This window comes from Phascolarctos cinereus, unplaced genomic scaffold (genome assembly GCF_003287225.1).
Source record: "Phascolarctos cinereus isolate Bilbo 61053 unplaced genomic scaffold, phaCin_HiC Scaffold_5;HRSCAF=322, whole genome shotgun sequence".
Taxonomy (NCBI): domain Eukaryota; kingdom Metazoa; phylum Chordata; class Mammalia; order Diprotodontia; family Phascolarctidae; genus Phascolarctos; species Phascolarctos cinereus.
This window is the reverse complement of record NW_027555958.1, coordinates 303,773,103-303,800,971: the sequence shown is the minus strand read 5'-3', so window position 1 is coordinate 303,800,971 and position 27,869 is coordinate 303,773,103. Positions and strand designations below refer to the sequence as shown.

General features: G+C 46.7%; 1 protein-coding gene across 1 annotated transcript; it reads left to right on the top strand.

Moving 5' to 3' along the window:
• The first annotated feature begins 928 nt into the window (after positions 1-928).
• On the top strand, positions 929-27,701 carry KCNH4 (potassium voltage-gated channel subfamily H member 4). The gene is given in 18 exon segments (XM_078156040.1): positions 929-1,599; positions 3,928-4,161; positions 4,788-4,925; positions 5,085-5,215; positions 6,283-6,526; positions 6,914-7,071; positions 14,270-14,477; positions 15,071-15,268; positions 15,732-15,931; positions 17,233-17,482; positions 18,351-18,604; positions 19,250-19,288; positions 19,664-19,978; positions 19,980-20,020; positions 20,333-20,439; positions 20,942-21,015; positions 25,460-26,256; positions 27,411-27,701. Coding segments are annotated over 17 exon segments (3,150 nt in total). The 5' UTR covers positions 929-1,523; the 3' UTR covers positions 25,943-26,256; positions 27,411-27,701.
• The last annotated feature ends 168 nt before the right edge of the window (positions 27,702-27,869 follow it).

Here is a 27,869-nt window from a genome sequence, read left to right as displayed (position 1 = left end):
CATTTCTTTCTTTTCTTTTAAAAAGTTCCTTGTTACTGGGTAGGCTCTGGGGTGGGAGTATATAGGGAAATAAAGGTGATGTAAAAACGAAAGATATCAGTAAAAACAAAAAAAAATACAAGCTGAGAGTTGGGCAATCTTCCTCCTTCAACAAACCATGTAGTTGTAGCCACTTCTACACAGGATTGGGTGTGGATCATTGCCATAGAGAAGCAGTGGGGTGTAGTGGTAAGAATATTAGGCTTAGAATTAGACCTACCCTCCAATACTTAGTACCTATGTGAGACCACGGGCAAGTCATTTAGTCTCTCTCTACCCACCTGGAAAGTTAGGCTAACAGCCTTACCTCACAGCTTTGCTGGAAGGATCCAAGTGAAATCATACACTTTACAAGATTGAAATGAGATGATCAAAAGGATTTATAGTCCTCTTCGGAACTTCTAGTGTGGAAACTCCTTAAGTCAAAGCAGATTGAAACCCATCTTTGACTTAGAAGATGTGTTCTGGGGAATTGTCTGTGTTAAATGATTGGCCCAAGGTCACATAGTTAAGGTACTATGTGAAGCCATATCTGAAATCAGGTGTTCCTGATTCCAAACCCAGCACGTCATCCGTTATGCCTTATTGCCTCTGGAACATATTACTGTCAGCTATTATAAGTTTATCGATTTAGAGCGCAAAGGAATTCAAGAGGTCATCCAGTCCAATGACTCATTTCACCAATGAGGAAAAAGTGGAGAGAAGTGAAGTAATTTGCGCAAGGTCACACAGGTAGAATGCCCAGCTCCTCCAATTCTCCACACCCTGCTGCTTCTTGAACTCATTAAGAGCTAATTTGGGGGGAATGAATAAAGAAAGGGCCCAATAGGGGGCTCCTGGGTTCCAACATGTAGCAGAACTCAAGTATCAGGTCCCGCGTGGGCGAAGCGAGGGGGAAGCCCAAGGGCGGAGCCAGGAGTGGGAGGCCCAGAAGCATGCATGGAGGCGGGTTCACAGAGCAGAAGCGGGGTCACACCTGGGGCCAAGAGCTCTCTACAAGGAAGAGGGCAGGTTAGGAGGCGGGGCTACATGGAAGGAGGGACGTTCTCTCAGCTCTAGCCTCTCCCCAACTCTCCAGGACTCCCCTGTGGGCGTGTCGTAATCCAGCTCCCTCTGAGACACGCGTGGGCGAACTCTACCTCTGCTAAGTGGGCTGCTGAGAGGGGAGGGGGGCTGTCTTTGGCAGCCCCTCCCCCTGTGGGGGCCACGTGGCGGGCTCTCGCCAGGCCACTTGGGGGAAAGAACACAGCCCCAAAGGGACTGGGGGGGCGGGGTGGCCCGGGCTGCAGCGCCAAGAGGAGCTGAGCCCCGAGCCCAGCACAGCGGCGGCGGCGTCGTAGGAGGAGAGGAGGAGAGGAGAAAGGGAGGGAGGCAGGCGCATGGGGCGCCCCGGCCCGGCCGGCAGCGCGCCCCACCCTGCCCGGCCGAGCTAATCCTCCCTCTGTAACCTCCTCCTCGAACTTGGATCTCTCTAACCCAGGGCCATGCCTGTCATGAAGGGGTTGCTGGCCCCCCAGAACACCTTCTTGGACACGATCGCCACACGCTTCGACGGCACTCGTGAGTAGGGGATGAGCGCTGCAGGGGCTGGGGACAGAGGGCAAGGGGCTGAGGCGACCCCAAGGTTGCCAGGACGGAGATTGCAACCTGTCTGGGTCCTGTCAGCCTGGACTTAACGAAAATACAAGTGAAGGTGGGGATGGGGAGCCCAAGGGCACTGGAGAGTAGTCGCATCCCGACACCTAAGGAAAGAGAGACTAAGGGTGGACAGGTCAGAGCTGGGCATCAGAAATGCGTTAGACTAGGGCCACATGAAGAGGCAGGGATCCTCTTGTGGGGGCAAGCAGTGAAGGGAGCCAGAAACACTTGGAGTCAGACTGGACTGTGGGTGCAAAGGGTCAGGAGTTGCTAGGGGTGCGGTAGCGTGGGGCGGGGATAGGGGAGGCTCTTTGTGCAGCGGAGGCGGGAAAGGTCTTTTCGAGGCCCAATGCTGCCCCCTCCCTTAAATCTCTGTTTCTCAACTCCAGCCCCCAAGGACTGAGCTATGGAGATGGACATGTGTGTGGGCGTGTGTGTGTGTGTGTGTGTGTGTGTGTGTGTGTGTGTGTGTGTGTGGATCTAGGGTGGGGGAACTGAGGAAAGGGGGACTGAAAGATTAAAGAGAAGAGGAACCGAAGCCTCGTCTGTGCGATGAGGACCCCAGTTTTTCCCTTCTTCCTCTCCTTGCCCCCACCCCCACCTCACCAAAAAAAAATAAATAAATAAAATCCCGGACTTCACTGAGACCTGGATCAGTGCAGAGGGAGGCTAGGACCAAGGTCATGTGCACCCTACACAGCAGAAACATAAAACGAGAATCTGTCTTATTGATTAAAAGGGGGTGGTTGCCCTCTTGTAGTGAAGGAGAGAGCTCTCTTTTCACCCTACCCGTCTCACTACACCCGTCCGCATCCCACCTAGCTCGAGTTCCAAGTTCAGGACCGCGGATAGCCTCCTCAAAGCCCCTCCTACGTTTCCCCTTTTTCTTACAAAGGAGCAGAGCTGGCCCCTTCGGGAGGTTGGGCCTGGAGAAAGAGGGAGGGGAAGGAAAGTGGTACCCGAGGGTGGATGCGGAGCTGCTCGAGCCCTACCCCTCTCTCCGTTCCCCTCCTCCCGCCTCCCCAGTTTCCATAGCACCTATCACCGTGGCAACCAGCCCTGAGATGGAGGGAGGAAGCAGAGCAGGAGGCCTTGCTCCTTCCCCCCCCCCCCCCCCGCTCCCAGTACCCCTTTCAACTACCACCCTCTCTCCTTTGTCCCCTTATTAGGACTCTAAGAAGAGAAGGGAGCTTAAGTGGGAATGTATAGCCTCTTGCCTCTACTTGGACTCTGACCCTGTCTGAGCTCAAGCTGTGTTGGCCTCTTTCCTGCCATACTACTGAGAATAGTCTGTTGTTCCCGTCCCTCCCCAGCCGTCAGCCCCCATCCTGTTGTGGGGATTGGCCAAAGGGGTGGGGAGGGTATCTAGAAGGGGGCTGTTCAAATTTTGAGCATCAGGGACAGATTTCCACCACTGTCACCACCACTCCAAGTTTCTGTGATATAGTGGAAGAAGTCCTGGAGTCAAAAGATCTAGGTTCATGCCTGACTCTTCCACTAAACAAATGTATGACCTTGGGCAAGTCATATCTCTTTCTGGCTTTCAATTTTCCTCATCAGTAAAATGAAATGGGTTGGACTACAGGTTCTCCAGGGCTTCAACATTCTAGAATTCTAAAAAAACAACTGAGGTAGATTCTAGTTCTATTCCCATATTTTATATTAACTTTGTGACCTTAGGCAAATCTCTCAGCTTCTCTGGGTCTCATCTATAAAATGGGGAAGAATACTTTTTTTCCTGCCTAGAAACAAGCAGACCAAATCCTCTTCCTCTAAGCCACTGATCAGGTTTCCCAACATGAGAATAATACCTGAGTCTCAATCCCTTAGACCAGTCTTTAGTCTTTCTTTATCTTAATGTCTCTATGTCAGGTACAGGGTTCAGAATTTGGACGTCCAGCTTTAAGCCTTTTCTGGGAAATAACTGGAGAGATTGTGCAGTAGTAGCAAAAGCCTTGAATTTAGAGTCATTGGACCTAGGTTTGAATCCCTGTTGTACTTGCTTCCTGCATGTCCTTATGTAACTTACTGAACCTCCCTGGGTGTCATTTTCTTTCTCTATAAAATAGTGGTTCGGGGGGGGAGTAGCTAGATTAGATAACTGCTAACAGCTCTAAACCTTGGGATCTGTGATCCTATGTTTGTAACCCCAGAACCATCTTGAACCTAAGATATTCTTCTCTAAAAGCTTCCCTTCTCCAGTGAAGCCCCCTACCCTTACCCCCAACCTGAGCCTTTTTCTCCCCACAGACAGTAACTTCTTGCTGGCTAATGCTCAAGGTCCCAGGGGCTATCCCATCGTGTACTGTTCTGACGGCTTCTGCGACCTCACTGGCTTCTGCCGAACTGAGGTGATGCAGAAAACCTGCAGTTGCCGGTTCCTCTATGGCCCTGAAACCAGTGAGCCTGCCCTGCAACGGCTACACAAAGCTCTGGAGGGTCGGCAGGAGCACCGAGCTGAGCTCTGCTTCTACCGAAAGGATGGTGAGAACTCTCTGACCCCCAAAAGACCTAGGGTTGCCTAATGGCTAAAGGGCCTGACAGATTCAGGAAGACAGATTCAAACCCTTCATCTGTCACTTATTAGTTGTGTGAAGGTGGACAAAGCACTTACCATCTCAAAGCCTTTATTTCCTCATCTGTAAAATGGGGGTGATAATTAAAACTGGAGTCTCACAGGATTGTTGTGAGCCTCAAATAAGGTCATGTGCAAAAAGTGCTTTGACAACTTTAAAATGTTATACTGACATCAGTTATTAGTCAACACACATTTTAAAAGTCAAGTCAATGAGCATTTATTAAGTACTTTCTAGCTGTCCGGCATTGTACTGTGTGCTAGAGATATAAATACAAGCAAAAAGAAAGATAGTCCCTACCCTACAGGAACCTAACATCCTAATTTTATTTATGTTTCTAATCTATAGAACAAGATATTTCTATTCTAATTTTATTACATTCTATTATTCTCCAACCTCTGGCCATCCAAGAATAAGCCCCTGTTTCACCTCCTTGGACCAAAGGAAAGGGTTATTTGGGGGAAGATGTCTTGGGACTGATAGAGCAACCAGGGCTCTTTACCTATGATACCCATCTTTCCTTTTTCTCCCCAGGCTCAGCCTTCTGGTGTCTGCTGGATATGATGCCAATCAAGAATGAAATGGGGGACGTGGTGCTATTCCTTTTTTCCTTCAAAAACATCACCCAGAGCCAGGGACGGGGACTGGGTCCTCCTGGAGGGAATAATCATGGTAACTGCAGTAATTAGGGGGAAGGCAAGGAGAATGATAGGGTAAAAAGGAGACCGTGGGGAGGCTTATTGAAGGAAGGGAGACCTGATGTGAGAAGTCTGACACTCTAGCTGTTGCCCAGGTTCACAGACTATGCTTTCTCCCAACTCACTCTCACAGCAGAGAAGACTAGAAGCAGGAAAGGAGGCAGTTCAAGGCTTCGAACAGCCAGGAGACAGGGTCACACTGCTCTACACAGGCTTACCACCCAATTTGGCCATCGTGGTCAGGGCAATGTAAAAGCCAACAATGTGAGTCATCTCCCAGTTGCCCTAGCCTCCCCTAGTCTTTGGTTTCCAGATCCTCTGTCTTCCTGTCTTCCAATTGTTTCTACTACTTGGCTCTATAGCCTGCTATCTGCAATGTACCCTGCTCCACCCATTTTCCAAATTCCTCTATTCCTTTTCCTGTGTTTCCCATTCCCCCAAGTATCTTGTCTTACTGTTCCCATAGCCCTATTCCTCCCCATTTCTCTACCTCATGTTATCCCTGCCTTGATGGCATTCCTGCCCCCAGGGTGGGGGGAAGGGTGACATCATTCCTTTTCTGTTACGTCAAAAGGGCAAGATACAAGTTACTGGCATTATCTACTGCTTGACAGTTTTACTCAATATCACTATGTGATGAAATTATTAGGTGGTGAGATCCCTAAGGATAAGGCCCCCTTCTCTTGGGATAAGGGAGATAGATCTTTGTCCTCCACTTAACCTATGAGGATTACAAGCCCCCTACAATGGAACCCTTCCCTTCCCCATCTCCACTGGTTCCAGGCAAGTGACTATATTAGCTAATATTCTGTGCTGATCACTAGGACTGCAGAAGAGGGTGAGATTACCATCCCTAGAGAGCTTCATCTTCTTCCACTGACACTTCTCAGGGCTACACCTTAGAGTCATGTTCTCCACTTGTCACCACCTCTCTTTCAGGAGAGCATCCCCATTTACTCCTCACACACTGGGAATCAGGGATTTTACCCTACACCCCAACCTGAGCATTAGGCCAGGGTGAGCAAACCCTCCAGGGCTCCCTCAGAAATATGAACAGCTCAATCCAAAAGGGGTTAATTTGAGAGTGGAAGAGAGAGAGCAAATCAGAGGAGCAGAGCTACAGAGCCAGGGAAGAGGGACTCTAACTAGGGTCACACTGACTCAGAGACCTCTTTCTCTGCGTTCTGGACAACCCCTAGCCTCTGCCTCCTTCTTCCCAGACCTCCCAGACTCAGTCCCTCTACCTCATGATTCCCCTTGCCCCCCCTCCCAATGTTCCCCCAGCCCTTTTTCCCCCAGTGTCCCCCCAGCCCCGATTCCTTTTCCCCTAGAACGTGTTTGAACCGAAGCCGTCAGTGCCTGAATACAAGGTAGCCTCTGTGGGGGGGTCTCGCTGCCTCCTCCTTCACTACAGTGTCCCCAAGGCCCTCTGGGATGGCCTCATCCTCCTTGCCACCTTCTATGTGGCCATCACCGTCCCCTACAACGTCTGCTTCTCAGGCGCCGATGACAGCCCCATCACCACCCGGCACACCCTCGTCAGTGACATCGTTGTGGAGATGCTCTTCATCCTCGGTCAGAGCCCACCCCAGCAGCTTTTGGAATCCCCCACCCATGTCCAGACTCCAACCCTCCTTTAAGCCCTCAGACCCATCTGTATTCTATTCCTCTCCTTGGTGTCCAGAATAGAGTTTGGCTCAGGACCCACCCCCTTCCCCAGGTCTCTGGGATCCCAGCATGGAGTTTCATCTCACCTAGAGAACAACCTAGCTATAGTCTGTCCTCCTCATTAGTAACCTTTCCAACCCTAAAGACCCAGTTACAATTCCCTAATGAGACTCTAGTTCCTTAACTCCTTGGTTAAAGTTCCCAGGACTGGTTAGGGGGTGGACAATATTCCTATCCTTCTAACCAAAAGAACTCCCTGAGTGACATTCATATTCTCTCCCTTTCTCTCTCCAGACATTATCCTGAACTTCCGTACCACCTACGTGTCCCAATCAGGCCAAGTTGTCTCTGCCCCTCGCTCCATTGGCCTTCACTATCTGGCCACTTGGTTCTTCATTGACCTCATTGCTGCTCTGCCCTTTGACCTGCTATATGCCTTCAACATTACTGTCGTAAGTGACCTCCCATGGGATTCAGACTGGGAAGTTCAGACTCTTCCTGGTTTTAGTATCCTCAAATTGGGATCCAATATCTTCCCCATCCCTACTTCATGTAAAACACCAAATGGGATCTTCAAATCCAGGCCTCATACCAGTTTCTCTTGTTGAGGGGTTGTAAGTTTCCAAATTCAGACCAATACTCCCTCCCAAGAGGAGGTTTTCCTTTTCAATTCATTAACAGCTATTTAATGAATATCTTCTATGTGCCCAGAACCTTGTTAGATACTATATGAGATAGAAAATTAGTAACATGGAGTCCCTGCCATCAAGGTGTTTATAATCTATCTTGGGGTATGACATAGCATGTAAAAGAGAACAAATAAACAGTAGTAGTGTATGAGTGGCATCCCATCTGAGGGTTCTGAAGGAGAAATTCTCTTTAAGATGATCAGAGAAGGGGCAGCTAGGTGGCACAGTGGATAGAGCACTGGATTCAGGAGGACCTGAGTTCAAATCCAGCCTCAGACACATAACACTTACTAGCTATGTGATCCTAGGCAAGTCACTTAACCCCATTGCCTAGCCAAAAAAAGAAAAGCAAAAACAAGATGATCAGAGAAGTCAGTGTGGTAGAGGGGAAAGAACACCAGAGCAGAACTGGATTCTAGTCCTGAGTCTACACTAACTAGCTGAGTAATCTATTCTGAGCAAGTCATTTCTCAACTGTCTGCCTCATTTTCTGTAATATTAGGGGACTGGACAATGAGAGGCAGTGAAGTACAGTAGAAAGAATACTGCATTTGGACCCAATCAACAAGCATTTTTTAAGGACTTACTATGTTTGAGGCATTGTCCTATGAGCTGGGGACACAAAGAAAGGCAAAAACAAGGAGCTCACATTGTAATGGGGTAGACAACATGCAAATAACGACACATGCATATATATATAATATATGTATGTGATGTATACTATACATAATAGATGAAAGATCATCTCAGAGACAAGGCACTAGTAGTTAGGGAGCTAGGAAAGGAGTCCAGTAGAAAATAAGATTTGAGCTGCATCTTAAAAGAAGCTAGGCAAAACCAGGGTGTGGAGGGGAGGAGAGACAATTCCAGGTAAGGAGGAAATCCAGTGAAAAGGCAAGGAATCAGGATGGAGCAGAGGATTATCTCATGTTAGATTGCCCCCAAGGCCTATTTTCTCTGACATCTTCCTTTGAGAACCACCTTCTCCCTCTACTCCCAGGGATAAACAGAGAGGTGAGCAAATAGCAAGACCAGTTCTGGGATCGAGACTTCAAGATCTTGCCCTTTGGCAGAGAAATAAGGTCACTCCAATTGGCTAGAGCAGAGAGAGTGGAGGAGGAGGGGCATGGGGTCCCTTGGGCCCCCCTCCATCTGAGGGGAGTAGGGTTGGAAGGTTGATTTTCTCTGCCTGCTGCACTTCCAGCTAGCTATAGCAGGAAGCCGCCTACACAAACCCTGATTTAACCAGCCGCCAACAGGCTGTGGGCTTCATCTCCCAGCTCTGCACACACATGTGCATGCTCCCACACACGTGTGTGTACTTTGAACCCTGAATGAACTCTCATGCATGGATGTAAGTGATCATGCTCATATATACCTTCAACTATCTGAATGCACAAGTGTATAGACATTTACCTACTCCTCTCTTTTGGCACCTCAAGACAAATAGCACAGGACTAAAAGAGTTAACCTGCCTTAGGATGGGGATGCTGAAGCATTCTCCCCTCTTCTCTCCTCCCAGGTTAGAAATTTGCTCCCCTGAGTTATGTGTTTGGGGCCTAGAGATTTGAGGAAGGTCGTACCAGCACCCTTGTCTGCTCCCCTCTTTACCCCCTGTATTTCACTTTAGGGTTTCAAAAGGGCAGATGTGGGTTTTTAACCAGGCAACTTCCTCCCTTTCCTCTCTCCATACCTGGCCCTGAGATACTAGAAGTAATTATCTTGCCTAAAGGGAGAAAAGAGGAGCGGGTCCCCAAACTAGTTGGCTACCCATATTCTCACATATCTGTACCAGCTTCTACATGTCTGCATTTGCCCCAGTGCCTATTATATGTGTCCAATCATAAATGGCTCTGAGTCCCTTCAAGAGTGTTCATTATTCTCATTCTCATCCAAGTGACTTCAGTGATATAGTGGAAAAAAAAGTCAACATTCATGGGGGCTCAAATCCTAGTTGTCAGTTGCAAGCTATGAGACATTGGACAAATCAAATCCCTAGGCTGCTCTAGGCCTGTTTCCTCATCTGTAAAATAAGTGGGTTATACTAGGTTATTTCCGAGGTCACTTGCTATTCTAAATCTCTGATCTAATATGTTTGTGAAGCATTTCTAGTAGTCCAGGGGTTTCGAGCAAGGTTTTCGTCAGAGGTTATCTTATCTTTTCCTTGCCTCTGGGTAGGATAGGTTCTTTCTGGAGGTCATAAAGAAGGAAAGCTCTCTCTTGCTTTTTATACCTCTCTTTCCTCATTCCCTTTTCTTCTGCTATGGACAGCCACAAAATCCTAGATCCAGCTACAACACTTAGTATCCTAGAGCTGGAAGGGACATTAGAGATCATATATGAGAGGCCCAAGTCTGTCATTTTACAGAGGAGACTGGAATAATTTGCCTAAAGTCACACAGATAGTAAGTGGTAGAACTCAGATTTGAATCCACCCAGTAGTTTTTCGACTACACCACACCACTTCTCTTATGAACCCTTTAGCCAGGGACAAGTCCCTTACATTCTCTGAGCCTCAGTTTCCTCATCTATAAAATGGTATACTGTCTACCCCACAAGGTCCAGTGTGAGGAAGGTGTTTTGTGAACCTTAAAGCACTATAAAAATGTAAGTAGTTATTATTATTGGGCAACTGGCTGGCTCAGTGGATGGAGTGCTGGGCTTGAAGTCAGGAAGACTTGAGTTCAAATCCAGCCTCAGATACTTATTAGCTGTGTGACCTTGGGCAGGTGACTTACCCCTGTTTGCCTCAGTTTCCTCATCTGTCAACTGAACTAGAGAAGGAAACGGCAAACCACTCCAGTATCTTTGCTAAGAAAACCCCAAATGGGGCCATGAAGAGTTGGACACAACTGAACAACAACAAAGGTTACTATTATTATTCCTCTATCTGACCATAACCTCCTATCTTTCTATTTCTCCCTATTCCTCACTCTTCCTGAATTTATTCTTCATTCTCAGTGTGACCTTTGGTCCACATAGCCCTCAGTGCTCTTCCAAGTCATTTGCCTCATTTTCCTTGGTAAGAGAAGATGAAGACCCTTTAAACTAGTGTAGTGGCTAGGTGAGTAGAAAGAAGGGGACAAGTAGAGAGATGTTGTAAAGGCAAAAATGGCAGGAATCCATTCAGTGGCAATGGAAGGAAGGAAAAAAGGAGGGAAGGAAGGAAGGGGTGAAGAAAGGAAGAAGGGAGGGAAGGAAGGAAGGAAGGAGGAAATGAAGGAAGGAAGGAGGAAATGTGGGAAAGAAGGAAGGAAACAAATATTTAAGTGTCTACTGTGTGCCAAGCACTTTATAAATATTATCTTATTTGATCTTTACAACAATCCTGAGAGATAACAAATGATATTATGCCCATTTTACAGTTGAGGAAAGTGAGACACAGGTTAAATGACTTGCCAGGGTCACACAGTTGGTAAATGTCTAAGCTAGGATTTGGACTCAGGTCTTCCAGACTCTAGGCCCAGGCATCTATCCATTGCAACACCTAGCTGCCTCTGGATTAGCTATGTTGGGTGAGAAGACAAGGAAAAAACTGAGGTTGTGGGCCTGGGTGATTGGGAGGATGATAGTATACTTAGCAGTAATAGCTAAGTTCAGAAGAGGGGAGGATTTAGGGGGAAGGCTAAGGAGTTGTGGCTTAGACTTGTTGAGTTTGAGATGCCTAGAAGTTATCCAGTTCAAAATGTCCAAAAGGCAGTTGGTGATGCTATATTTGTAGCATGTGAAGAGGGACTAGTGCTGGCTTTATAAATCTGGGAATCATTTACATAGAGATGACAGCTGAATCTACAAGAGGTAATAAGATCACCAAGAGAGAGAAAAGAAAAGTATCCTGGACAGAGCATTAGGGGGCACCCATATTTAGTGGGCTGTGACATGATTGACGAACCAGTAAAGGAGATTAGTTAGGAGATCAAGACATGGATGATGCATTAAAGAAGATGAAGAAGATTGAGAAACAGCAAAATAGATAGGAGGATCAAGAGAGTGTGGCATTTGTAACTTTGGAGAGGACAGTTTCAGTTGAATAATGATATCAAAATCCAAATTGTACTGGGGAGAAGAGAATTTATTATTATCTTTTGTTTTGACATCATCTTGATTTCCCAATATGTCCTTTCCTCTACCCAACTCAGAGAGCTAGCCCTCCTAATTGGTCCCCCTGAATCAAGTCTTTCACCTCTTTACCCTCCACACAACTACCAAACTGACACTCCTAAAGCACAGGTTCCCTTCTCAAAAAGTACTGGGGGTTCCCTACTCTGAAGCCCTAAGATGCAACACAAACTTCTCTGATTGGTATTTCAAGCCCATCACAGTCAGGCTTCACCTTGTTGTCCCAGGCTAACTACCCCTGGACTACTAGAAATGCTTCACAAACATATTAGATCAGAGATTTAGAACAGCAAGTGACCTCGGAAATAACCTAGTATAACCCACTCATTTTACAGATGAGGCAACAGGTCTAGAGCAGCCTAGGATTTGATTTGTCCAACGTCTCATAGCTTGTAACTGACAACTAGGATTTGAGCCCCCATGAATCTTGACTTTTTTTCCACTATATCACTGAAGTCACTTGGATGAGAATGAGAATAATGAACACTCTTGAAGGGTTTTTTTTGGGGGGGGGCAATCAGGGTTAAGTGACTTGCCCAGGGTTGCAGAGCTTGTAAGTGTCTGAGGCTGAATTTGAACTCAGGTGCTCCTGACTCCAGAGCCAGTGGCTCTATCCATGAGCCACCTAGTTGCCCCAGAGCAACGATCTCTTAATGGTCTTTTTTTTTTTTTTGGTCCTCATCTTTCTTGTTTTTTTTCTACAGCATTTGACACTGTTGACCATCGTCTCCTCCTGTGTACTTTCTATTCTCTGGGTTTCTATGATATTATCCATTATCTTTCTTGGTTCTCTCCCACTTATCTGGCCATTCCTTTTCAGTCTTCTTTGTTGCATCAACATCTTGACCCCCTAACTATGGGTGTACCTCAAGGCTCTGTCTTGGCCTTCTACTCTCTCTACACATTCCCGTGGTGATCTCAACATCTCCCATGGGTTCAATTATCATCTCTATGCAGATAACTCCCACATCTGTATATCTAGCCCTATTCTTTCTCCTGCGCTCCAGTCCCATATCATCAACTGCCTATTGGCCATTTCCAAGTGAATGTCCTATAAACATTTCAAACGCAACATGTCCAAAACAGAGCTCACTTTATTTCTTCCCAAATACCCCCTGTTTTTCTTCCTTTTCTGTCTAGAGCACCACTGTCATTCCAGTAACCCACCCTCAGACTCATTCTCAACTTTTCACTTTCCTTCACATATTCAATGAGTAGCCAAATCTTGTCTAATCTTCCACATCTACCTCTTTCTAATTCTCTCCCTCCCTTCAAGTTCAGGTTTTCATTATCTCTCTGCTGGATTATTGCAATGCCCTCCTAATTGGTCTCCGTGAATCAAGTCTTTCACCTCTTCACCCTCCACACAACTACCAAAGTGACGCTCCTAAAGCACAGGTTCCCTGCTCAAAAAGTACCGGGGGTTCCCTACTCTAAAGCCCTAAGATGCAACACAAACTTCTCTGATTGGTATTTCAAGCCCATCACAGTCAGGCTTCACCTTGTTGCCCTAGGCTAATACACACATTATCTCTCTCCCAAAACTCTGAGTTCCATTCATATTGGGTTGACTTCTAAAAACGCAGCATTCCATCTCTTGCCTCTGGGTTTTTGCACAGGCTATTCCCTGACACTCTTCCCTCTTTCCCAACCTTCAGTTTAGTGCTTGGGGGCTTTGCTTTAGGTGAACAGGGTATTCACTCCACAGGAAAAAGAGAGTGACTGGGTCTCCATCAGGTGGAATTAAACACCCAGCCAATGGAAAGAGGCTGCTCTCATGTGTGTAGTAGGGGAACACAGAATGTCTTTTCTTAGAAGCCAGTCCCTGGTATCTTCTGCTTGGCTACCTCCATCTTAGGTGATCTGGGCATGCATAAAAACTCCATTACACTGGGAGTGCACTCCCTTTTCAGCTCTTACTCTTGGGATCCCTACTTTCCTTCAAAGCTCAGTTCAAGAGCCACCGGCCACATGCAGCCTTTCCTCATCCTCAAGGTGCCAGTGTTTTTATTGTTGTTGTTCAATTGTTTTTTAGTTATATCTGACTTTTTATGACCCTATTTGGGGTTTTCTTGGCAAAGATATTGGAGTAGTTTGACATTTTCTTCTCTAGCTCACTTACAGATGAAGAAACTGAGACAAACAGGGTTAAATGACTTGCCCAGGGTAACATAGCTAGTAAATCTCTGAGGCTGGATTTGAACCTAGATCTTCCCAACTGTAGGTCCAGCACTCTATCCATTGAGCCACCTATGTACTCTTGATCTCCCCACTCCACTGCCAATATTTGTATTTACTTGTACGCTATTTATTTGTGTTATTTTCCTGATGGAATGTAATTTCCTTGAGGGCAGGGACTAGTCCATTTTTGTGTTTTTACCCCTAGCACAGTGCTTAGCACATAGTAGATATTTAATAAATGCTTATAGATTTAGTAGAGTCAGTATGATACAGTGGAAGGAACATTGGCGCTGGAATTATAGGCCTGGAGTTCAATGCCTACTCTGAAGCTCACTACCTGTGTGATTTTGGGAAAGTTGATTTTCTTGCTTGGGCCTTGTTTTCTTTATCTGGAAAATGAAGGGGATAGAACTATACGGTCTCTGCGGTCCCTTCCAGCTCTAGGACTGTGATCCTATGATCAATTTATTATTATTATCTTATTCCTTCTATTGTAGTGCTATCTTGTCCTTTCTGCTTTCCGAGTAACAAGCCAGACCACTGCCGGATGGGATAAAGTGGGACTGGCAAGGCTTTGCCTGGGGCCCCTGAGGACCACAAGGAGAGGTTGTACAGTCTAGGCTTGGGGTTCTACCAACTCTTTTTGCCTTTTCTCCCCCAGACGTCGCTGGTACACCTGTTGAAGACAGTACGTCTCCTGCGGCTACTGCGGCTGCTGCAGAAGCTGGATCGGTATTCACAATACAGTGCCATGGTGCTCACCCTGCTCATGTCTGTGTTTGCTCTGCTGGCACACTGGATGGCCTGCATCTGGTATGTCATTGGTCGAAAGGAGATGGAGGCTAATGACCCACTGGTCTGGGACATTGGTGAGTGCTGGATTCCTGATTCCTTCTCGACCCCAATGCCCTAACTAAACTTCTAACATGGGAAGTCCCCACTCTTCCACTTCAGAAATTTTTAGTCTCTCTAGAATGTCCAGCCAACTTCCTACGGGACCCTCTCAATAACCCCTGTCAGGACACCTGGACTGAAATAACCCAATCCTACAGGCTCTATTAACTAGCCCTCTCAGCTCCATGAGCCCTCCCAAATCTTTACTTTCTCCATAATCTCTCCCAAGTCCCCCACCCCAAGGTAGTAGCTGAGGCTTTGGGAAAGAGGACCCACACACACATACCTTGGCCACAGTCCCCTAATTTCTGATGTTCATCAGTCTTGTAGAAGGTTCTTAGATCATAGATTCAGAGCCGGAGAGAAGCTAGAGATCATTTTGTCTAATCCTCTCATTTTACAGATGAGGAAACTGAAGTTAAGTGACTTGTCTAAGGTCATATGAGTTTAGGATAAGCTTCAAGCTAAATTGTCCTTTCCCTCCATCATTACTACCCTGCCCAATGTTGTTGGTGGGTGGCATCACAGGTCTCTGGAAGCTGTTCTATTTTCCTATCTCCCATTGTAGGCTGGCTACATGAGTTGGGCAAAAGGCTGGAGTCTCCCTATGTGAATGGCTCAGCCATGGGTGGCCCCTCCCGGCGTAGTGCCTACATTGCTGCCCTCTACTTTACACTCAGCAGCCTCACTAGCGTCGGCTTTGGCAACGTCTGTGCCAACACAGATGCAGAGAAGATTTTCTCCATTTGCACCATGCTTATTGGGGGTGAGACCCTCTCTCTGTCCAACGGCTTTGGGCCTCTACTTTCCCTCACCTCCCTACCTCAGAAGTCTAAGGATAATTCACTCTTTCACTCTACTTGGCTCTGTGACTCTCCAGTCCCCATGTCCTAGGTTAATTTCCTCCATGGGGAGGTCAGGAGGTATGGCCCCACCAGACAACATGTATGTCAGTCAGTGGGATTTACAGATGGCCTGAGCAGAAAACACAAAGTCTCTTGGGAGAGGAATGGGGAAATCTTTGATGTCAAGGGATCCTTAATGTCAAGGGGATTCTTTCTAGCCATGACCCACCCCCTTCACTTCTTTTACTCCCAGGAAACTGCCTTCAAAGCAACCTGCTGTGGCCACCCTCTATCCTGAGAATGACCCCCACCCCTTGCCCTTAGAAGCCTAGTCTTGCCCCTACCTGACTCTGAAATGCCATTTCTGTCTCCTCTAACCACTAGCACTAATGCATGCTGTGGTATTTGGAAACGTGACAGCCATCATCCAACGCATGTACTCCCGACGCTCTCTCTACCACACACGCATGAAAGACTTGAAGGATTTCATCAGAGTGCACCGCCTGCCCCGACCCCTCAAGCAGCGCATGCTAGAATACTTCCAGACCACATGGGCTGTCAACAGTGGCATTGATGCCAATGAGGTCAGCACATCATCTGCATGCACCCTACCCCCTAAGTTCAGATGAGAAGCCAGGCTAGAATTCATACACGGCTGCCAAGTTCCTAAATCAAAGATGAGGGAGGTGTGGTGAGGTGGCAGTGGGTCCGAGAAAGACCTGAAGGTTTAGTGGACCACAAGTTCAGTGTAAACTAGCAGTATGACATGACTTTTAAGAAACTGATGAAAAAAAATTAAATTTTTTAAAAAAAAGAATATTTTGGGGCAGCTAGGTGGCGCAGTGGATACAGCATTGGCCCTGAAGTCAGAAGGATCTGAGTTCAAATCCGGCCTCAGACCAAATACTTGACACTTACTAGCTGTGTGACACGGGCAAGTCACTTAACCCCAATTGCCTAAAAAGAAAAAAAAAGAAACTAATGAAATCTTAGGCTACACTGAGAGGCATAGAGTCTAGGACTGGGAAGATGAGAGTCTCACTATATTAAAGAGTAAGACTGCCTCTAAAACTTTGCTACATTCAGTTCTGGGCACCACATTTTAGGAAGAACATTGATAAGCTGAAGAGAATTGAGGGCAGGGTGACCGAGATGATGAAGAGTCTTGAGTTCATCAAATCCAGCCTCAGACACATAATACTTACTAGCTATGTGACTCTGGGCAAGTCACTTAACCCCAACTGCCTCATCCAAAAAAAAAAAAAAGAGCCTTGAGTTCACATCAAATGGAGATTTGTTGAAGTGATTGAGGCTGTTTAGTTGGAAGAAGAGGTTTAGGCAGCAGATGATGTCTTCAAGTATTGGAAGGGGGTATCATATAGGAGAGAGATTAGACTGGTTCTGTGTGGCCCCAGGGAGCAGAATTAGGAACAGTGGGGCAGGGGGGAGTGTAGAGAGACACATCTAGCCTTGAATTAGGGCGATAAAAACTTTATAATAGTTAGATCTATCCCAAAGTAGAATAGGCTGGCTTAGGAGGTAATGAGTCTCTACAAAGAGTATGGATGATCACTTATTTGGGATATTGTCTAGCTGCAGATTAGACACAGCCTCTGAGGTCCATTCCAACCCTAAGATTCTGGGATTTTGAGTGAGCACGGGTCATGGGCCCAGGTGATCATGGAGTATGGCCATCACCACTAAATGGGGGAAGATGTCATTGCTGTTCAAGGAGATGGGTTATTAGGGCTGAGATGCAGCAGAAAAAACTGGGGAAGGACTTCTGGGTGATCAGGGTTGGGAAGTAAGATCTCCTTCCTTACAATCTTCCAGCATGTTGTGAATGAATGTAGCAGCATCAGGGTAACCTATGCTTTTTATGCAGTTGCTAAAGGACTTCCCAGATGAGCTGCGGGCTGACATTGCGATGCACCTGAACCGGGAGATTTTGCAGCTGCCACTCTTTGGAGCAGCAAGCCGGGGCTGCTTGAGAGCCCTCTCCCTGCATATCAAGACCTCATTCTGTGCTCCTGGAGAGTACCTACTACGACGAGGGGATGCACTTCAGGCATACTACTATGTCTGCTCTGGATCACTTGAAGTCCTACAGGACAACATGGTGCTGGCTATTCTAGGTGAGACCCTCATTCTTGGCTTGAGGGATGACCCAAAGGTCCAGGCATCTGGAGAATTCAAGGTGGGCACCCGGAATTCTTGATGACCATCCTCCTACTGACTCTTCTCCCAATCCCACTGAACATCCCTCCAGTGACTCTCCTATTGACTATTCTTCAACTGGCTACCAGTTCTACTGACCATTTCCACTCCTGCTAAGCATTTCATCCATTGATCATTCTAGGCATTGACAATCTCTGATCACCTTTGATCATTCTGACCACTGGCCATATTCTACCCTCAACCACTGACCATCTCTCACCCTCATTGATCATTCCATCCACTGACTATCCTCTACCTCCATTGACCATTCCAGCCACTGATCATTCTCTATTCCCACTGATCATTTCATCGATTAAATATCCTCCTTCCCTCCACTAATCATTCCAGACAATGATCATCCCAGCCACTGACCTTCCCCCAAAACCACTGATAATTCCAATCACTGGCTATCCTCCATCCCCAGTAATTATTTCAATTCCTGACTCTCGCGTACCCTCACTACTCAGCCTATAAATTGAGGGTCATTTCAGTAATTGGCCATGCCCCTCAGCAATCATTCCAGCTACTGGATATACCCTAACTCTACAAATCATTCTAGCCACTAATTCTCCTTACAACCTCATTAATCACTCCATCTATTGACCTCCTAACAACTTCAACCAAACACTGGCCATCAGTACGCATCTACTCACTGACCACTACCCCAATCCCTTTGACCATTCCTCCTCCCCCTGATTAATGCTGTCCCCTCAGTTCTTTTCATTCCATGCTCTAGCCTCCCTCATTGATCAGACACTGACCATCCACTATCCATGTCACTCACAGGGAAGGGGGACCTGATTGGGGCAGATGTCTCAGAGCCAGGACTGGATCCTGGATTGGGATCAGGATCAGACTCTTCAGGTTGTGCCCTGAAGACGGATGCTGATGTAAAGGCACTGACCTACTGTGGCTTGCAACAGCTGAGTGGTCAAGGGCTAGCTGATGTTTTGCGGCTCTATCCTGAATATGGGGCTGCCTTCCGAGCTGGCTTGACCCGAGACCTTACCTTCAACCTGCACCGGGGCTCTGACCCCCACGTATGTATATCATCTACCATATTATGGCTCTTTCTGCCCCTACCCCTGAAACCCCTACTTATACTGCCCCTCAGCAGGGATTCCCATGCCAGACTCCTTTAAGACATGACCACTCTAAAACAAAAACAAAAACCAAAACCAGACATGACCACTCTGCAGATGTTCACATGTAGATATTGCCCCAGCATCATGGGTATTCATCATGACCTTTCATCCTTATTGCTCATCTGGCTGATCTCCTATGTTTACATCCATCCATTCATTTATCAAATATTAACTGAGTGCTTCCACCAGTGCTGAGGCCTTGTACTAGGCAATCCTTCACTGTCAGTTCCTGTACCTATATCTGGGATCCTATTTTTGCTGTCTCTACCTCTTTCTGGTTCTATCTTTTCATCTCCAGATTTTTCTCTATCTTCTTTTCTCTCTCTATCTGTCTCTCTGTTGGGGACCTCAGAGTTAGGGAAAGGATGTACCTGAGCCTTTGCTGTCAGAATTCTACCCCACCCCCTCCCCAGTCTGACTCTGAAGAGTACTAGTGTGAGGGTGGGGGAAGAGCTGAGAGTTGACCTTGAAGAGACCAAGGTGGCATCTCTCAGACACTGACTCCTCTCCCTGCCCCAATCCCCACTGTGTTCTCTCCAGGGTCTCAGTCGCTTTTGCCGCTCTCCACGCCTTTCTCAGGTAACCTGTGCCCCTGGGGAGTGGGGCTGGACTGGGAGAACCCCCAGGGGCTCAGGGCAGAGAAGAGTAAGCCTCTTAAGGGCAGGATCTATGTCATTTAAAAGAAATTTTGTAGTCCTAAAACCCAGCAACATATACATAAACATATATACACATGCGTATGTATACATATATGTATAGATACATAGATAGAAGGTAAAAGGGTTGGGAAGTTGTATCTTTCCTCAGCCCAGCTGCTGCTTAGGACAAAATCATTTGAAAAGAGAGAAGCTCCTTCAAGCTGTAGAAGTTTTGGAGAAGAAGGCTCCCTTACTCAGAGAAGGGGCAATCTTCTCTGTGGCCCCTGAGGCCATAAATGGCCCACTCTTCCTTTAGCCCCAGTCAGACAGCTTCGGTTCCTCCTCAGACAAGACCCTGCCATCATCCATCGTGGAGGTGGAAGGAGGCCCAGAGCCTGCGGGAGCCCCTCGACCCCGCCGGCCACTCTTGCTGCCTAGCCTCAGCCCTGCTCGGCCCAGAGGCTCCCTTGCCAGCCTTCTGGGTGATGAGTTGCCTCCATTCTCTGCCCTCACTTCTTCCCCTTCCCTATCTCCCTCCCCTTCCCCTGCCCCGGCTGGCCGGGGCCAAAGCCCCTCCCTTCATGCCCCCCTGAAGGGTCCCGCTGCCTGGAAGGCCCCTCAGCTGCTCATCCCCCCCACTGGGCACCTATGGACCCCCGGACCTCAGCCCCCGGTGAGATGCCAGCCATCCCCAATCTGTCCTCCTCATTCCTCTTCCCAACTTTCTAAAGTTCTTTCTACTGTGTCACTCACTCCACTTCCTGAATTCTACTGCTGAGCCACTGACCACTTTGCAACACCCCTCACCTTAGCCCAGCTTCACCCATTGTCCCACTTCACCCATCTCCCAATGTGCCCTGTATCCTCTCACTGCTCCCCACTGACCTGACCTTGTCACCCTTCTGTCCTTTCACTCTATTCTCTGCTTTTTCCACTTGTAACGACTGCCTTTCCCACCCCCCATCCTCCTCCCCGGCTTCCCCAGGGTAGTGGATGGCATCGAGGACTCTAGCAGCACTGGAGAATCTCAGAGTTTCCACTTTGGCCGAGGACCCAAGCTGCCTCGTCCTCGACGACATTCACCTCCCTCAGGTATGAGCCCAGCTTTGACTCGGTTCAAATCCCACCTTCTAAAGGAGGCTTTTCTCAGTCCCTTTTCATCCCACCCTCCATCCTCTACCACTGGGGTCTTCTGTCTGAGATCACTTCCTGTTTTCAGTGTGTATATCTTACACATACATAGTTGCAGGTTACCTCCCCCATTAGAATGTGAGTTCCTTGAAGGCAGAGTTTTGGCCTTTCTTATCTTGTAGCACTTAGCACAGTGTCCGGGTACATGAAAACTTGTTGACTGACTAATTGTTGAAGACCCAAGACCATCAATCAATCAGTTAATCAATCACTTCCCTATTCCTTGGATTCTCCTCACCTCCTTCCCATCTCTCTGCTCTCCAGGGTCTTCCAAGGGCTCCCTGTGGTTAAAAAAAAAAATAAGGGAAGGCTCCTTGCTTTCATCCAACCTTCTCCAATCTATAAGCCACCCAGATTCCCCCACAATAACCACCTACCTCTCCTTCCCCTTTACTGACTTTAGGGTCTGGGCCCAACAAGGAGCTGGCTGCTGAAACAGAGGAGATGAAGGTGAAAGTCTGTCGACTGAACCGAGAGGTAAGATAACCATTACAACTGGCATACACATGTAGTGCCTTAAGATTTGTAAAATGTTTTAAGGATACTTTTACATTTGATCTTCACCACAGCCCTGTGAGGTGGGTACTGAGGGACTTCTTTATCCATCTTGTGCTGAGCAAACTGAGGCTTAGGGGGGCTGAACAATTTGCCCATAATTCACACAGTGTTAGGGTGAGATTCACTCTTTCCTGATTCTGAGTCCAGTGTTCTCTGAGATGTTTCGCTCGTCCAATTAATGGGAGGAAATGTATCCTTTTAAGAGACACCCCCCTCACTCTGAAGTCAGGAGGACCTGAGTTCAAATCAGGTTTCAGACCAAACACTTGACACTTACTAGCTGTGTGACCCTAGGCAAGCCACTTAACCCCAATTGCCTAAAAATAAAAAAAAAATTTTTTTAAAAGAGACACCCCCCATCACCTCCAAATTGGATGGACTTTCTGGCCTAGAGAGAGAAACCCTCAATTCTGGGGTGTGGAGGAAGGGGCCTACATGCAGTTTGGGCCTCCTCCCTGTCTCCCATTTATCTTTCTAGACCTTCCTCTAGCCCTTTCCTGATTTGAACCCAGGAAAGTAGAAAGGAGGGAAGGCACAGTGGGGAGGGGACAAGGAAGATGGGAAGGAGGGAGGTCATTAAGTTCCATGCTGATCAGGACCCCAGAAGTCTTGGGCCTTGGTTTGATATTCCAGGTATGGGGAAAAAGCCCTCCACTAGGCAGGTCTCAGACTCTGGATTAGGGGGTATGGCATATTCCATTTGTCTCCGGGTTGTTGCCAGGGAGCCATAGGTTCCTTACCCTTGGGATTTTGTCACCTTCTCTGTTCTGGTAAACAGCCACTATCCCCCAGGGGCTGGGGGTGGGGGTGGTGGCAGAAAAAAAGGCCTGGCAGCACTTGGACTCAGCTGTGCCCTTTGCCTGGGACAAGCTTTCTGTCACTTGAGCCATGAGACAGGCAGCCAGAGTTTGCAAACAGACTCAGCCTTTTGTAAGACCTAGTAAATCACTGTGTTGTTTTTGAAAGATGCAGTTTTACAAGTACATGTCCCTTGCCTCCAGCACGTAAGCTCATCAGACCCATCCTAGGCCCTTTCACATTGTTTATTATGGGATCACAAGTTTGTAACTGGAAGGGACCTTTGAGTCAGTCAACATGCATTTGTTAAGTGCCTACTATGTGCCAGGCACTGTGCTAAGTACCAGAAATACAAAGGATGGCAAAAGACAGTCCCTGGCTTCAAGGATCTCATAGTATAAATCGGGAGACAACAGGAAAACAAGTATATACAAATAAGATATATTCAGAATAAACTGGGTATAATATCAGGGGGAAGGCACTAGCATTCAGGGGGATCAGAAAAGGCTTCTTATAGAAGGTGAGATTTTAGTTGGGAACTGAAGGAAGACAGGAAGAGAAGAGGGGAGATTATTCCAGGCATGACGGGGACAACCAACGAAAATACGTGGAGTCGGGAGACGGAGTGTCTTTGTTGAGGAATAGCAAGGAGGCCAGTGTCACTGGACTGCAGGGTGTGTGGGGGGGCATATGTGAAGGTGTAAGAAGACTAGACAGGTGGGGGGGCAGGCAGGTTATAAAGAGTTTTAAACATCAAATAGAAGATTTTATACTTGATCCCAGAAGTCTCAGAGAAATACCTGTTGTTGTTTCAGTCATATCTTACTCCTCGTGACTCCTTTCAGGGTTTTCTTGGCAAAGATACTAGAATGGTTGGCCATTCCTTCTCCAGCTTATTTTATACATGAGGAAATTGAGGCAAACAGAGTTAAATGACTTGCCCGGGGTCACATAGCTAGTACATGTCTGAGGCTAGATTTGAACTCAGGTCTTCCTGATTCCAGGGCTAGTGCTCTATCCACTGTGCCAGCTAGATGCCCTAGAGAGATAAGGGAGTATATTAAATGCAAGGGAAGAGTAACATGGTCGGTCCTGCAGATGACCTTTGAGGTCATCTAGCCCAACTCTTTCATTTTACAGATAAGTATACTAAGGTCCAGACAGTTTGTGACTTGCCCAAGGTCTCAGAAGCAGTAAATAGTTAGAGCTAGGATTTGAACCTAGATCTTCTAATGATAATAATAATAGTAGTAGTAGTAGTAGTAGTAGTAGTAGTAGTAGTAGCTAATAGTTAAATAGCACTTTAAGGTTTGTGAAGGGCTGTTAACTCATTTGACTCTCCCAACAACCCTGTGAGGCAGGTGATATTATTGTCTCTATTTTACAGATAAAGAAATTGAGGCTGAGAGAAGTTAAATGACTTACTCAGGGTAGCACAGATAGTATGGGACAGGATTCCAACGCAGGATGTTTTTAAAAAAATTTTTTGGCAAGGCAATCAGGGTTAAGTGACTTGTCCAATGTCACACAGCTAGTAAGTGTCAAGTATCTGAGGCTGGATTTGAACTCAGGTTCTCTTGACTCCAGGGCCGCTATCCACTGAGCTACATCCCTACCAACTCAGGACTTTCTGACTCCAATTCCAGTTATCTCTAAATTGAGGACTTATCTCCCTCCCATCCCCATACCCCCATCATACCATATTGCTCCTTGTTCTATTTAAAATCCAAACCTTTGTATTACCTCTAGGCCCCTAATAACCCAGCAGTGTAGGCTCATGCTGGTTTCTGACTCCTTTCTCATCAATCACAGCCACCTTTCATTCCCTAATATTACCCTTATGTACCATCTCTGATGCCATCTTGTCCTCCACAGCCAGAAAAACTAACATTTCCCTAGAAGTTATTCTTCAAGGTTCCATGGTTTCAGCAGTGTGTGGGTTCTCCCAGTAATAAAGATGACAGTAATTCCTTGTCTCAGTAGATAGGTCTTCACAAATTGCTATGGTTAGGAAAACAAGCAAACAAGCAAATGAACACCTGTAGTCAACTTTTCATTTATCTAGGCTGGATCTCAGACCATGGATACACCATCCATCACTGGGCCCATGCTCAAACCCTTTCCATCTTGGGAAATTTTTGTGATCTGAAAGCACAGACATTTTTCTTTTTTATTATTAATTAGTTAATTTATTTATTTATTTTTAGTTTTCAATATCCACTGCCACAAGATTTTGAGTTCCAAATTTTCTCCCCATTTCTCCTCTCTCCCCACCCCAAGATGGTGTGCATTCTGAATGCCTCTTCCTCCAATGTGCCCTCTCTTCCATCATCCCCCCCTTCTCTTACCCCTTCCCCTTCTATTGCCCTGTAGGGCAGGATAGATTAATTTCTCTACACCTTTGACAGACATTTTTCTTTTTCTTTTGTTATTAATTTATTTTGATTTATCAACAATCACTTCCATAAGCTTTTGAATTTAAAATTTTTCTCCCCTTCCCTGTCCTCTCCCTCCCCAAGACAGCATGAAATCTGGTATAGGCTTTACATATACATTCCTATTAAACATATTTTCATGTTAGTGATGTTGTAAGGAAGTATTAGAACCAATAGGAGGAACCACGAGAAATAGAAAACAAACCAAAAAAAAAAACAGAAGAAAAAAGTAGCAAATAGTATGCTTCGATCTGCATTCAAACTCCATAGTTCTTTCTTTGGATGTGGATAGCATTTTCCATCATGAGACCTTTGGAGATGACAGATATTTTTAAAAAGACTTATTAAATTGATATTGTTGAATGACTTTTCTTATCAATTTGTGCTGGCTTAATTGGCATTAGCTAATTCATAAGAAAATTTGTGCACCTTTGGTTTTTATAGTGTCCACATTTCCTAGGGTATCTCTTCCCTTCCCAAAGAGCCATCCTTTATAACAAACAATAAAAAAGGGAGGGGGAACATTTCAGCAAAACATAGGCAACATATTGAAAAAGTCAGGCTTTATATGTGGTGCGTTCCAAACCCTCTACCAAGAAACCTGGGGAGGGGGTGGGTGGGCAGGGGGACAGAATGTTTTCCAGTCTCTCTTCTTTGTGGCCACTCTTATTCAATTTTGCTTGTTTTATTATTATCATTCTTCCTCTTTGCACTGTTGCAGTTATTGTATGTTTTACTTCACTTTGCATCTATTCCTATATCTTTTCATACTTCTCTGAATTCATTATATTCATGGTTTCCTTCATAACAAGAACATTCCACCACGTACCACAACTTGCTTAGCCATTCCCCATCCATGATCTACATTGTTTCCAATTCTTTGCTACTTTAAAAAAATGCTACAATAAATATTTTCTTTTAAAGAGGCCTTTCTTGTTTTTGCCATTGGCCTTCTTAGGGGTATGTGCATGATGGTAGGGTGTCTGGGTCAAAAGTTATGGGAATTTTAGTTAATCTCTTTGCATGATTCCAAATTAACATAGCCTTGTAGAATTCAGGGTGAATTCCATAGTAGAACATAATAAGAGGATTTTAGTAAAGGCCTAGAGTAATAACTATATTTTCTGCAGATCACCCACCTCAACCAGGAAGTGTCTCAGCTCAGCAGGGAACTTCGCCACATGATGAGTTTGCTTCAAGCCTGGCTGGCAACCCAAACCCCCTTCACAGACTTTCCTGTTCCCACTGGGCCTTCTACTCCTCCATGTCCACCACCAAGACCTCTTTATGTTTCTCCATTGTTTACTGAGCCATGCCCTGTGACCCAAGATACCACATGTGCTGAGGTCCACTGTCCCCAAAGTTCTCCCCCAGCTGGACTGAGGGAATCGGAAATGGGGACCTCTCCCCGGAGCTCCAGGCCTGCCACACCAACCCTACGCCCCCCACAGCTACGCCCTTCTAGCACTGCCTCTCGGCCTGCCCTGCTAAGACCATCATCTGGGCTGGAAGTGCCATCTCCACCTGCTGGTTCTGTCTTCCCCAATGGCTCAGCTCCACTCCAGAGCACCAACCAATATCACTTTCACTCTAGTTCAGACACTTTCCACTGACCACGGTTTTGGGGTCCAGGCCTATCCAGTGGGGGCTTGGGTCACCCCCCTGGGAGGGTTTGGGAACTTTGCCTGCCCACTACAGGGTCAAAAGCCACTGGCTGGACTGGTCATCGTAGAGTCCTCTGGACTTCAGAGGTGTGACAAATGGTGGTGAACCCTGACCCCACTCCCTCTTTCATCCTTTCCTTTCTGCCCCTGTACTCCTGGTGGAGCCATCTGAGCCAACCATGCCCAGTGGGCATGAGACAAGGAGTTGTGCCTTCGTCAGACTGGGCAGAGGAAGTGCCTTCTCCCAGGTGACCTGAAAGCAGGTAGGGAGGAGTGGTGGGAGGGTGGGGGTGGCAGGGAATGGTGAGTGAACAAGGCTAGGCTAAATGGGGAAGACTCCAGGGGCAGAAGTGAAAAGTCCTGGAGGTTTTCCTGCCTGGGGAAGTGAAGTTTGAGGAAAGAAGCTGGGAGTCTCCAAAGGCACAGCTGAACTCTTCTATTGGACAGACAATAAGGACCTAAGTGGTTTCTGTCTCTTGCTGAAACTGTAACAGGTATGAAAAGTTAGATTGCAGGAAGGACTTCCTGCCCAGGGGGTTAGGAATGGCTGGAACAGGGAGGGAGGGAAATGAGATTTTTCTCTTGAGATCACTTGGTGAGGATGAGAAACACTCCCCTCTGCCCTCACCCTCTGAGTTGGGGAAAGCAGGGGATCTGAAGTCTTCAGTCGTGATGAGAGATCTCCAAGCACGTATATTCTTTAGGCATCATACAGCCTAGGCTGAGAATATTCATGGGATTATAGATTTAGAACCAGAAGGGACTTTTGAGGTCACCAATTCCAACCCCCTCATTTACACTTGGGGAAACTGAGGCTTGGTGACTTGCCCAAGCTATTAAGTGTTTGAGGCAAGATTCAAAATTTAGTCTTCCTGACTTTTAAATCTGATGTTCAGTCCAATACACCACCCTGCCCATCCAGGAATCAAGACAGAGATTCCCTAGGGACAAAAACTGTACCCATTAAGAAAGGGAGTGAGAGAAGCCCCCCATGGGCCCAGCATAAGAGGGGTATATATACTCTTTGGCTCCCATTTGCTTACTGCTTTAAAGGTTACAAAGTATTTTTCTCATAGCTCTCTGGGAAGTAGGTAGTATTACATCCCCCTTTCAAGAATGAGGAAAGATTCAGAGACAAGATGGTGACTAGTATGTGGTCACCCACCTATGAAGTATCACAGCCAGGATTCAAATTCAGGTCTCTTGACTACCAAGTCCAGCCCAGTTATCACCCCTTAGTGATATCAATACAGCTCCAAGCTCTATTCCCCCAAACTGACCTGGTCTTGGAATAGAGTAGTTTGGGGGGATGGCAAGGAGGGAGGCAAAAGGAGCATCCACTAATTAGTACCTTTCCCTGTATCTCTAAGTACATCTTTAGCTCTTGTTGTACATGTGTGTGTTTTATGTCTCTTAGGTTCCAGCTCAAGGTGACCAGTCTGGCTGTGGACGACCCTTCAGATATTCCCAGGAACCACCCTTTCCAAGCTCTCCACTCCAGATCCCTTCCTCCAGTTCCCCAACTGTGACTCAGCCCATCTACCTCCCTCCCTGTTCTGTCTCACACTCAGGGTCCCCTCTCCACATAAACCATTCCTGCTCCCTGAGCATTGGGCCATATCCTCTCATCCCCTATTCTCCTCTAGAGAACCTTCTTTTTCCTCTCTCTGACTCTCATAGGGGAAATAAAATTCTCTTTATTTTTGTAGCTGTTGGACCTGGTTGTTTCTTGGGATGTACTGGGAAGCTCCTAAGGCTCAGAGGAGGCAAGAAAAGCAGGGCACTGCAAAGGCCCTCCCTGCACTGCACCCTAGGGCCCCTGTTGCCATCTCTAGGAGGAGCAAAGGCACCAACCTGCCTGGCACAATATTCATGA